The sequence below is a fragment of the Nestor notabilis genome, unplaced genomic scaffold (assembly GCF_000696875.1).
Source record: "Nestor notabilis isolate BGI_N333 unplaced genomic scaffold, ASM69687v1 scaffold3758, whole genome shotgun sequence".
Taxonomy (NCBI): Eukaryota; Metazoa; Chordata; class Aves; order Psittaciformes; family Psittacidae; genus Nestor; species Nestor notabilis.
The window spans coordinates 58,090-70,927 of NW_009938628.1; the positions used below are offsets into that span (position 1 = coordinate 58,090).

General features: G+C 33.6%; 1 protein-coding gene across 1 annotated transcript in view; it reads left to right on the forward strand.

The window, feature by feature from the left end:
* FMN1 (formin 1) overlaps nucleotides 1-12,838 on the forward strand; it is a gene marked incomplete at its 5' end in the record, with an annotated part of 110,411 nt that overhangs the window by 41,257 nt on the left and 56,316 nt on the right. The window contains 3 exons of the mRNA XM_010019418.1: nucleotides 5,698-5,759; nucleotides 6,530-6,618; nucleotides 11,382-11,511. Coding sequence (XP_010017720.1) covers nucleotides 5,698-5,759; nucleotides 6,530-6,618; nucleotides 11,382-11,511 — 281 coding nt within the window. The remainder of the gene's footprint in view (nucleotides 1-5,697; nucleotides 5,760-6,529; nucleotides 6,619-11,381; nucleotides 11,512-12,838) is intronic.

The window sequence follows — 12,838 nt, forward strand, 5'->3', positions numbered from 1 at the left end:
CATTAACTAGATGGTCTTACATGCTGGTGTATTATCCTTGGGACCAAATCTATGAGATGTGGTAGATCACACCAGATACACACTTTATAATCTATTGCTCTCCTTGTGGCAATGAAGTGCTATATTACTCCACACAGAACTGCAGATTTTGCTAGTGCATTTAACAAGGCAAGAGTTTAACAGTGTAGCACTGCAACACTGATAGCCTTAGGGGAATTTAACTCTGATCCTTAGCATTGAGACTATTTCTAATGCTAATTTAGTTGTTTTTTTCTTTCCTAGATGTTAAGCAATTAAATATTATGTCTGAGACTCCATTTATTAAATCAGAATAGCACTGGCCAACCTGTAATAGCATGTATGGGGACCTGGTATGTTTACTGTGCATTTGGAACATTCTTTTATTCACCAACAATGTAAATTATCTATGCAGAGACATATTAAGCTTTGAAAATTAATTACAGAAATATATTTGATCACACTTAGATGGGTTGGGTTAGAATGGATTTTGTTAAAAAGCCTAGGTTATGCCATCTGCTTTTGTAGATTCACCTTCATTACTGGGGTTTTTTTGTTGCTTCTCAAATATAGAATATATTTTTATTATAGTGCCACAGATATTCTAATGGTAATCAATGCAGATAACTACCATGCCAGTCTGCACCAAAATTTTTTCTGTGGCATTGTAGGAGGGGACCAACTTTCTAGAAAGAACACATATTACTGTTGTACAATGTCAGACAACCAGTTGAAAAGTGTTTGACTGGTCTCCAACTTTGTGATTTACCCTCTATTGTCAACATATTGGAGTACGTAATTGGGAAAATGTAAACAGCAGATTAACTCACCCAGACTGATGATCAATCCAATAATCATTCTAATTCCATATTATGTTTCTAATCATTCTGGGATTTCTGTGTGGTTTTCCTCTGATGAGAAGCCACAGAGATTACATAAATAGGTTGCATTTCCTTAGTACGATTTATGGTTTATGGCATATCATTGTTAACCAGGCACTTAGCATCTGAAAGACTATGTTTTATATGGATAAGGCAAACTACTCCAAAACCAGTCTAATCTGCAGACCTCAGTGTGCTCAGAATTTCTGAATCTCGATTTGTTTTAACCATATCGTGCAACACAAATAGGTTCACAGTTCCTTTATTATATTTTGGAAATACTTCTGGCTAAAGATAAATGCTTTGGGATACTTCTTGCACTATGTGAAAAGAGTTCTATTGGGGTTTAACTAAAATATTTCACAGAATGGAAGTATAGATTATAAATATTTAAAAACTTCGTCGAAGTTGAATGTCTTTTCTGCCTACACTGACTACTGCAAGTATGCGTTCTCTATATATGTATACTATGCATGAAGTATAGATAGCTGCATACTCATCTCAGAAGTTGGGAAACAATTTTCTTCAGAAGGGGTTTTTTTTTAGGTTGTGGCTTGTGGGTGGTTTTTTTTTTTGGTTTTGTTTTGGTTTTTTTTTTGTTTTGTTTGGGTTTTTTTTGTTTTGTTTTGTTTGTTTTCCTGGAAAATTCACAATATATGTTTCTGTGAATCTGTCTTGGGCATCCAGCCTGATGTGGGTAGGTTAATATTATTGCCAGAGTCTTTTGCCCCTGGCTTCTTGCAGGAGCTGAGCTTTCTACATTATGCCCATAGTGCTTCTTTGAAATGTATATTTTAATGGCTTTTGTGTTGCATGATAGTTAAATACTGGAGAAAAACATACCAATTTGTCAGAAATAAACCTGAGTGATTTGGATATTTTAAGTGGTTTTCCAAGTAGGGATTTATATTTAACAGATGTTGTCATTTTCTAACTGACTAGATCAGTCACAATTTAATTTAAATTTCCAATGATGGGCTTCATGTTCCCATGAAATCAAGCCTAAGTCGGTAGAATGTGCTACATAAAACAGCGAAGTACTTCCAGGTCAAGTAAATGTACCTTTGGAAAGCTCTTTTTATTTAAATAACATATTTCTATTTATCATTAGGGAGCAGTTAAGGTGATTTCTTCATATTTCATAGTTTAATCATCACATTAAATGGTCTGATACTGCTGAGTATGTAAGCTCTGTCGGCAGGACTTAAATCCTGATTTAACCAAAATGTGTTTAGTAAGAGTGAGGCTGTGTATCAGTATCAGCCTTAAGATTGTTGGTATTTAAGCTGGTTAAGAGCAGTATCTTTTTGATATTTAACCTCTAAGTTCTACAGTTGTATGTAGACTGCACACAGTAGGCTTTAAATTCTCGGCTTTTCTTTTGGCTACATTTTTGAAGTGATAAAGGAGAGTATGTGAAAAATCTGTGTGCAGGGAATCTGTTATTTACAGTTAGATTCTTTTTTTAAAAGTGAGTCTGTTAAAAAACTTTGGTACAAGTTTATATTCAAAGCAATACTCCTAGTATGTGAAATGTAGTTGGCAAGTATTTTTATGTGTGCCTGTTAGTTTGAATGCATGATGCTGATCTGTTTTTTGTCCTAGCTGACGGTTATTATATCCTAATGGGTGCAACCCTGCACTAATGATCCTTGTGTATATAAATTCTTCTTGTTGTGAGCAGACACCATAGGCCACATAAAAATGTTTGCCTCAATTTCCCTGAAAAAAAGGATCTCAGAAACCAGACTTAGCCAAGTAACAGATTTTTTAGAGGTAGAGGAACCCAATAAAATTACCAGCTTTTCACAGCATGAGTCTACTTCCTTTTGACATATTGTGAGGTGTAGGTGAAATACTCTAACTGAACTGACAGTGTAAGGAAGACAGCTAACTAGAAAGCAAGATAAAAGTAAAAACCACCGATGGTGATTGATATTGTAATAGCTAATAATTGTTTTTGAGCCTCTTTTGTAGATTTATGATACTTCACCTATATTACTTACATTTATGTCAGTCTTAATATAATGAGATTTAATGCAGTAAAATATCACAGTTAAATTCACTGTATCAGGAAGATCACTTTGAAAAACTTACCAGTTTTTTTATTGATTTTAATAATATTAATAAACATATGATTAAAACTGGGCTACATTTTTCACAGAAAAATTATGAGGCTTTTGTTCCTTGTAACTCTAAGTAAAAAGTAAAATAATTAGTTTCTTTGATGTAGTGTAATGTTTTTTTTTCAGCTGCCCCAATTCAAGTTAATTTACACAGCATACTGTGAATGTATTGCCCATGCTGTATTTTACATGGTTTTGTCTTCTGGTCCAAATGCGTATGGCATTAGATTTGATCAGTTTGAGTAAAAAAGACAGAAAGACAAAGATATTAGAATGCATAAAGATGAAATAAAGGAATTGTGGATTTTGACAGTACTTCTGAGTTTTGGCAAGTGTGTGTCTGTGTATATTAGCACCCTACGACGTATGGCTATCGCTGAATTGAGTAATATGGCTAGATATTTAACTGCAGCCTGTCTGCATGGACATTGCCAATAACAGCATGGGTCAGGTTGTATAGCAAGTAAATCAGAAAATATTTTCTCTCTTTGTGCTTTCATACAATCACTTACTGCCCAAAAGAGAAAATAATAATGTCACCAATTATTAATTACGTTAAAAATATGTTCATTTATCAGACTGTATTTTGTTAGTTTAAGCTCAAAAATTTTTTTGCTTTCTCATGTGACTTCAAAACAATACTGACTTTTTTAGAACTTGTGTTGAGTACGGAAACATGGATAAGAAAATATAGCATTAAAACTACTCTGATTTTGGGGCCTTTTTCTGGTAAATCTCTGACTGAAAATTCTAGTTAAATGTACAAATCTTAATCTTCTTGTTAAAGTATTCTTTTTTCCGAACTACTTCCTGTTATTGCAATACTTCTGTAGCTAAAAAAAAGTACTATTAGTTACATATTTTGCATTTCTAGTACGCATTCAAATTACCTCCAGTAGGTTGCTTTTCTAGATAACTCTGGACAAATAAATTTCTCCTTGTAAGCAGATTTTGGAATATTCAAAAATAAGATGAAAGTGAAACCACAAGGGGAAGTTTTTGAACTCAATATGCATATTAAAATCTTAGCAGTTACATATATTGAACTATGAAACCAATTTTCCAATAGATTTTCCAGTCTCTTGGGTTCTTTTGAAATGTCATCGGCTAATGCAACTCATGGAACCGTCTTGCAAGAGCCAACAGATGATCTCGTTGACTGAATCTGTAATGATTTTGGTTATACTCTTAAGCTTTTTTGCATCTTTCAAATAGGGCAAAAAACAGTTGGAGGTATTGATTTTTTTCACTGATACTGTCTTCTTCCATATAATTCTTTACTTCCAACCAAGGTGTAATGTCAACAGATAGAATCGACAGGCAAAATTTTAAAGCATTCTAAATGTCATTGGACCTTTTAATAAAATTAATTAGCCTGCCACAGAGAAAATTCACTGGCCTGCTGGTTAATTTCACAATGTAAAATCATGGGGTAGGTGGAAGAGCAGGCGAAAGCTTATTACTTTAAAATAATTATTTAAAGATGTGTGCCTTGCCCCTTTCGAACATGGATTGCAAATGCAGCAAGAGCTTTTAAAATCTTCTAAATTCACCAGCAGTCAAGTTTCCTTTGAAGAAGTATAATACAGTTGAAATTAAAAGTTATCAGGTACTGGCTACTGATGAGTCACTGATTATGTGGAAAATTAGTAGAGGCCTTAATCTTGATTCTTTTGGGATTAATGTTCCCAGTAACATTTAAACATGTCAGAAATTCAGAAATTGTGCCCAGTCCCATTATGAATCTTGAGGAAATGCCAGCTTTAGAAAAATTAAACATCCAAAGTTATTTCTATTCCATTGTGCATCTCTCAGTTTTCTGGAATTTAAGATTAGAGAGTGTTAGAAATCACCATGAAATGGTCCTATTTAGTTTTCAGAAGAGTCCGAATACATTGCCTGAATTGTAATGGGATTTGCAAATGTCAGAAACATCTAATACCATATATTCCAAATGTAGTAACATTTGGAACTAAGATAGGAATCATGTTGAGACTTTTCATTTTTGGTAATGAGGCATAATTAATCACTGAAGAGTATACTTTAGGTGTCTCTGTATGATGTTTAAAAGTATTTATATGGAAATTGTCATGTGGGTTGTTTTCTAGAGAATAAAGATAAGTTGAATGTGAGCTGATCTATGAAGATACCTTAAAAATCTGTAGTACAATCTTCTATTCCAGCAAATTTGCAATTTGGAAACAGTTTGTCTACCTGTCTACTTTCCAAGATTGCTAATGCCAAGTCAAGCAGATCTCCCTGTTTTTATATCTCCCTGATCTCCCATGCACATAGGGAGACCTAAATACCCTAACTCTCAATTCCTTCCTATACATCCTTATAAGCTACCATGAAATCTGTATGGTACCAATTGTTCTCATGTTCTGCCTGTCCACCTATGCAATCAGGCAAGTGCCTGGCAAGTCGTATCTTTGATTACTGAGTATACTGGAGAGGAAAAGTAGAACTCCATTCTCCCAAGGCTCCTAAGAGTTTATAATAAGTTCTTGCATGAGTGCTGTGACTTGAAATCAAAACAAAAATAAAATGCTGAAAATAACCAGATACAAATATGTCTAGGTCAGATCTCTTTAATACCTTTTTTGGAAACCAAATTGAACTCTTAAGCTTAAGATGTTTAAGCATCTCATTTGTCATTGTATTCTATACAGCTATACTGTGTGTTGATGACTCCATAGTAGATCTGGAAACACTGGAAGCACTATATGAAAATGTAAGTAAGTTTGATTTAATCACCATAGTATTTCAGACACAGAATTAAGTAAAGTTTTATTTTTATGGTTAGTCATTTTAGACTAGAGACATTATATAGAAAAAGTCTTTAGGGAATTTAACAGTGATAAAATAGGTAACGTAAGAAAGTACTCATTGACATGCTTCTTTCTCTTGCTGGTGTACTTTCTTAAATGTCAGAAATTTAAAACAGTGGGCTGTTTTGCGAATCAGGTTAAAATGTAACAAAAGGCAAATGTAACATCTAGCAGTTTTCTCTCCTGATCTGCCTGAAAAACACTGTCCTTACTTAAGGCCTATTTTGTGTTAACATGCTGAATTTTTCTCGTTCTAGATATAAGTGGCTAAAGCAGTTAACTTGGGCTAATGCATTGCTGTCCTTACCCAAGTTGCTCTGTAGACTAAGTATATAGCATTTATGACATGTATGACTATGAAGTTGCATGAAAGGATACATTTACACTTGACTGTAGGATATCAGAGAGACCTCTCTGATCTAAACTGTGTGAAGCATCCTGTAGCAGTATTTGCAGTGCTGTGTTCTACAAGGATTCTCTACTTTGTGTCTGTCGGTAGTAAATGACACTACAAGGCAATGAATGAATTTATCATACAACTCTATTCGTCACTCTTTTGCATAGTCTAAATGTTTTCCAATAAAAATATAATTGTTACTTGCAGGCAGGTAGATTAGTATTCTATTCATTTGTTATAAAATAGTTATTAATAAATTTATATTAATTCACTTAGAGAGCACAAAAGGATGAACTGGAGAAAATCAAGCAATATTATCAGACTTCAAAAGAGGAGGAACTGAAGCTTCTGGATAAACCAGAACAGTAAGGTTATTTTTTTATGATATTTGATTGTTACATAGTGTATTTCTTGATGATATGTTAAAAGGGATCTTGATAGACACTTTTGGGTAGCTAATTTTCAACTTTTTTATGTATTTCAAGGCATGATGTAAACTTTGTCTTTATCACATAACTTTTTTCAGGCATAACAGATTTTACTACAACTTGGACCACCAAAACTGATAAAACATGTAGCCTTGAATCAAAAAAAATCTGTTCCCATTCTCACATTTATAAAAGGCTTATTGTTCCCTTAGAGCTTTTAGGGCTAAATTAATGTGTCATAAAGTGGGGCCAGACTGATTTTGGTTGTTAGTTATTAGAAACAGCTACACAAACAGAGGGTTTTGGTGAGTCCTGTGACAAAGACACAATGTACACTCTCCTAATGCTAATTGAAGACCTACAAGGCTGATTCCACAGTTCATCTCCTGCAGCTCTTCTGGGCACTGACAACTGTTAGAATGAAAAACTTCAGTATTACTTGTTCTGTTGTAATAAACCTTAGACCAATATGAAAATCACAAGAATCCATGAGCAGAATTGTAGTTTTGAATTTTATTTTTGTGTATTAATTTGATTTCAGATTTTGGCCTACTGGTGGTGTTTGTCTTCTGCTACTTTGTTACTTTTCCCTTTTTACTTCCATCATTTTCTCCTAACCACAGTGCATATTCCTGCCCTGAGGCCTCTCAGTCATCTTGCTTCCTTTTCCCTCTTGTCTGTTGTTGCCTTTTAAGCTGTCTTTGCCATAAGAAAGGGTAGGGTGAGGAAGAACTGAAACAGCAGAGATAGTATGTGACTGGTCGATGTCAGAAGTATTGACTTTTCATACCTTTTTTTCCCCTTAAAATGTTAAGTGGTGAAGAGCAGATTCTTTTTTCTCTTTCTCCTAATACAAGTCAGCTAAATATTCATTTGTGACTGTCCACTAGAGAATAGGTAAATTTTGGGAGAGGGGGCTGTCACACTTGATTAAGAGTGGCTATCATTCTTCAGTAAGATTTAGATGACAAGTATCTGTAACGTGTATATGCTAGCTTGTTCTTGCATCCCGTATCCATGGCTTTCATTGCATTGTCTTGAGGCACAAGAATACATTGTGTGACTAGTTGATGTTTTCCAGAGCTAGAATCTTTGGCAATCTGTTTGCTGTATGTCTAAGTGAAATAAATATTAATGCATTTTTTGTTCTGGACAATACGAATCTTGTAGAACTCCAGAGTAACAAAGGGTTTGTCTGTTTTTGTAAATTAGGGTGAGTAAATGTTAATCTTAAATACAAAGTTGGATTTATGCTATCATTGTTCCATAATTAAAAGTAAAGTATTATAAATAAAGTAGTTATGCCTGATCATTCAGAGTGAAATACTACTGCTGAAGACAAAAGCTACTTTTATCAATTATTACTCTTTGTGTAATAAATAAGACTCTGCAAGCCTTAATTAGCCCATTCCTACCCTATTATTATAATACATGGGTTAAGAAAACTAGCTTTTCAAAATGTTACCTCAAAGACAAAACAATTTACTGATGGTACACATATAAATTTTACTGGACCTTCAAAATAATGTCCTTTTTGAAAACTCATTAAACCAGGTGTTGCCGGTTTTGTTGTCAGCCTTTAAATCAACCTAAATTCAGAACTAGAGATTTGTTGGAACTGTACTATGCATATTAAATCCATAAAAAGTTAAAAAGACAAGAAATTGGTAAATTTGTATGTATGATTAAAAATATTTGTTACAGGGCATCAGCGTCATGTATTTTATTTAATGAGGATCAGAACAAAATGGCAAAATAAACCATTTATCAATGGCTGGAAATCCCAGCAATAGGCAGTCATGTAATGAATACATTGACATGAATTCACTGAAGTCTAAAGGAAGCACTTGCCATTTTTAAATGCTTGGATTGCAAGTAGGAAGATTTATTGGTATCACTGATGCTCTCCTGCACATGTGATTTTGATTTGTTTTGCTGGCGTGTTAAATTTGGTATTATTGGCAAAAACTGTAATTATGACAGCAACATGACAATACCCCCCTAAATTGTGCTTTATGATAATAGTTGTTAAAATGCTAATATTCATTATCATGATAAACATTTATATGCACAATTGACCACAATTTTGGGGATTGCTAGCAGGATACAGATGCTTTAGCTGGTTTCCAGGAAGACCCTTTTAGTTGTAATATAAACTCTGTGAAGTCCTCTCTGCAGTGACAGAAGTGCGAATGAAAGAAGTAGCAGTGAAATATGGTATTGAGCTTTCCTGGTTTGTATGTATTATATGTATATGTTTGGATTCAGGAATTAGTTAGCTATGGTAATTGCTGTCCAAGTAATGCCATTTGCTTTCTTTGAAGACTGCTTTCCTTTGACTTCAGTTTAAATTCTAGTGACTTACTTAGAAGCTTGAAGGATTAGATGCACCTTTTCCCAAAAGAAAAAATTTATAAATTTTATATGCTTCAAATGTGGATAAATGTGAACTGATAAATGGTTTACCTCCAGAGAATAAGCCTTCCTTGGCTATCTTCTGGAAGAATGTTCTGTTACACTAGCAACATGGTAATATGCCTGGATTGAAAGTACTCTTAAATCCTTTATTACAGGATTCTGGTAGGATAAAAGAGTTCTCAAGTAAATGCCTTATTTTTATTACAGTTTCTGCAGGAGAGGAGTAAAATGGACCTCACAGAAATGAACATCAAATTCTCTGTTTACTTTAGACCATAAGAAGTGTAATAGTGAGAACCACATCAAAAAGCTATGTCACAGTCATCCTTACTTTAAGTCAAAATAATACTTTTCTCAGATTAAAATTGCAAAAATGGCTGAATTAAAATATTTTTTTCTCTCAAAAAAAATTGGTGGTTTCTCTCCACCTGAATTGGTGGTTTATCTGTGATAACCACAGATTCACACCATGATTTTGTGTTTCGTAACTACATTTGTAATTACTAAGATTCCTTTTTGTGATGGATTATATAAGTTATAAGTGTTCTATCTGGATATTTACACTGAATACTTTGAATTCCAAAATCTGGAGACATTTTCTTATTTTCTTTTTATGCTGATGCTCTTTTAACTCTTAGCACAATTATGTTGTATTCCAATGACCAGTGGTGGAGGAAATAGTTGTCTTTTCAAAGGAAGGGAAGAATATGTGTCATTTGGCTTTTTAGATTTAAACTTCTAAAATGTATGTATGTTAGAACTTCAGTGAAACAGTTTGGGGTTTTCTTTCTTTTGTTTCTCTTACACAAAGTGCAAAGTATCCTCTTTTTTTTTTTTTTTTTTTTTTTTTCTTCCTGGCAATACCATTCATTCCCAATAGGAAGCATTTTTATTAATACCAGCTTGGCATTTGTTTTTTTCCCCACTGCTTAAGTGTAAAAGCCAAGCTTGGCCTCCCCAATCCTTCTCTCACAATAGATTTTTTCATCAGGCAAGAAAGAAAAAGAAGGGGAAAAAAATATATATTCTAATTAAAACGTAGTATTTCACACCAGCCACAGGTGGATTTTGCTGGTAATTTAGACAGCTATTATGTATTCAGCAAAGCATTGCATGCATGAGAAATTTATAAAGCAGATTTGAAGCTAGCGATATTATCTATTATGAAAAGAAATAATTTGGAGAAATCAGATGTATTGGCTTAAATAATTAAAATAAATTCATTAAAAATGCAAGCTAATAATGGTTCCCAGAATTTCCCATGACATAGAAAGATCTTTATGGCATTGTGTTAAGGGGTATCTAGGGATATCTGTAGACATGAGATTAGAAGAATGTTCTAAAGTGATACTGGAACAAAAGACAGCTTGTTTCTGGATTTCAAGAAAGCATGTGTATCTCTGAAATCCTAGACTCAAAACCCACAAAGCAAATCATGCAAACTCTGTTATTCTAAGAAATGCTAAAGCTTCTTTTATTATTTAGCCAAGCTCTTACATTTTAAACTGAACAAGAGAAAAGGGCAGAATTACTCATGCCTTTGGGATGCTTTCATTTTGTCGTATCCGAACTACAGTTGTTGAATATGCTTCTATTTGGTTTTATTTACCAATGAGTTAAAGGGAGAAGGCTGGAGTAGGACTCACAAGTAAAGTGCGTATATGAGGACAGATAAAGAGCAAATAAAGAGTTAGTAAGTATGCTAACAGTAACTGGAGAGAGATATAATCTGCAAGTACTATAGAGCTAAGTGTACGGCTAGGTGCATTACCATAAAACATGCTGCTATATAATTGGAAGTGTGGTGCAAATTAGTAAAATTTGCTGAGCATCAGAAGAAATTTCTTGGCAGACATTTTATATTATGAAATAATGTTGTAGGAATAAATGGAGTCCCTTATTGCTGGGCACATTTTTAAAAGAAGCAAAAACACATGAGTGAAAACATTAAATAATGTTTCTCTAGCTCTTTTCTTTTCTTTGTTTTTTTTTTCTTTTTAACCTATGATCTAGGTTTATGTTTCTTCTATTTATTATTATGCAGCTGTGATAGTGGATTAATGGATTCATGTGATAATGATTAACGTCTTGCCTTTTTCTTGATATTAATAGGATTTCTTGACACATTGAGCATAAAGAATGTAACAATTATAAATTCTGTCACATCTGATTTGAAGAAGGAAAGATTGCATGTATATTTCATTATACTACAGCTTTGATCCATTATTGTACCCCACAGAAAAGAAATATAAAGACTCGTTTATACTTTTGTTTTCCCACAGATTTTTGTATGAGTTATCTCAGATCCCCAACTTCACAGAACGAGCTCAGTGTATTATCTTCCAGTCAGTTTTCTCTGAAGGGATAACATCAGTGCACCGGAAAGTTAACATCATAACTCGTGTTTCCAAGGTGAGTCCTAATGAAAGCTAAATGAAAACAGAAATATACTTCCTTTTTTAACATAAGTGATGAACCTTAAGCCTGATTATTGGCTATTCAGGAAAATAATATATTAAATTTCTTAGCAGCTTATAAGAACAAAAGGAAGAGGAAAGAAGGAAGGTGAGTTGTGTGTGACGCCCTATGCTCTGCATAGGAAAACTGATTTTTATTTGAATGGAAGATTTTTATTACTTTGCACATATTAAGTGGAGTAATGGATAATCTCCATAAAATGGAAATTAAATATCAGACTAGCTTAATACAGGGCCTTGTAAACTTACTTTATTTTGCACATCACTGTTGATGCCATCCATAGTAGATGCCTATCACATTCATTAGCTTACTATTTTCCCCTGGTATCTGTACATTTCTGTTAGCCCTAATATAGCAGATTTTTTAGTGCCTGACAAAGCTTTACCTAAGATTTCTATACGATAAATGATTAAAGACAAGATTTTTTAAATTCTAACAAATAAAACATGAAAGGTAGAATGAGTTAAGAGTTAAAAGAGAAATTAAATAGTGACCTAAAGAATAGCATCCTGATTATTCTTTTTTTTTTTTTCAAATTTAGAGATAGCTTTTGCTGTTTGCCTTCACAAAGTGGCCGTTTTCTGCGTCTTTGGATTTCTTTGCATACTCTAATGAAAATAGTTAGTGTTTTCTTTCTAAAGGAGACATAAGTAAGGATTCAGTTTTGTATGAGGTAGGGGAAGTGGAATTGCTCTGAGTTCACTTGTGAGGAGCTCACCCTACAACTGGTTTATCCAGTGTGTAGTGTAAGGTGTACTATAAGGCTACATATTTAAGAATTAGGCCAATGGACTCAGGTTCTCAATTGACAAGATAGATGTCTTTAATGTAAAGTAAAATAATTTATTAGTTATCCAATGTGTTTCAAGATTTCTTTTCCATTTTGAGGCACAGTAACTTAGTCCTTACCCCTGGTATGTCTGCATTAAGCATGGATCCAGACATGTGAATTTCCAGAGCACCAGGACCAAGGAGAAGCAGACTGACTGTGACAGTCTGAGTCTAACCTAGTGGCAGCAAAAATAGCACATCTCCATTTGGCTGTTCATCATGCAAACTCATGATAAACCACCTCATCAGTAAGATTTTTAAAGGCTACTAAGAATCCTTAGTAATCTTCTTTTTTTGTCATCTGCATAGTATATGATGCCATATAATTTGCTTCATATGAATTAAGTTAAAGATAGTATCTTAGGCAGATATAGTCTAATAAATGTTCCTCTTAAATGTTTGATTCTTGTTCTAGTTTTAGCTTTCTTTC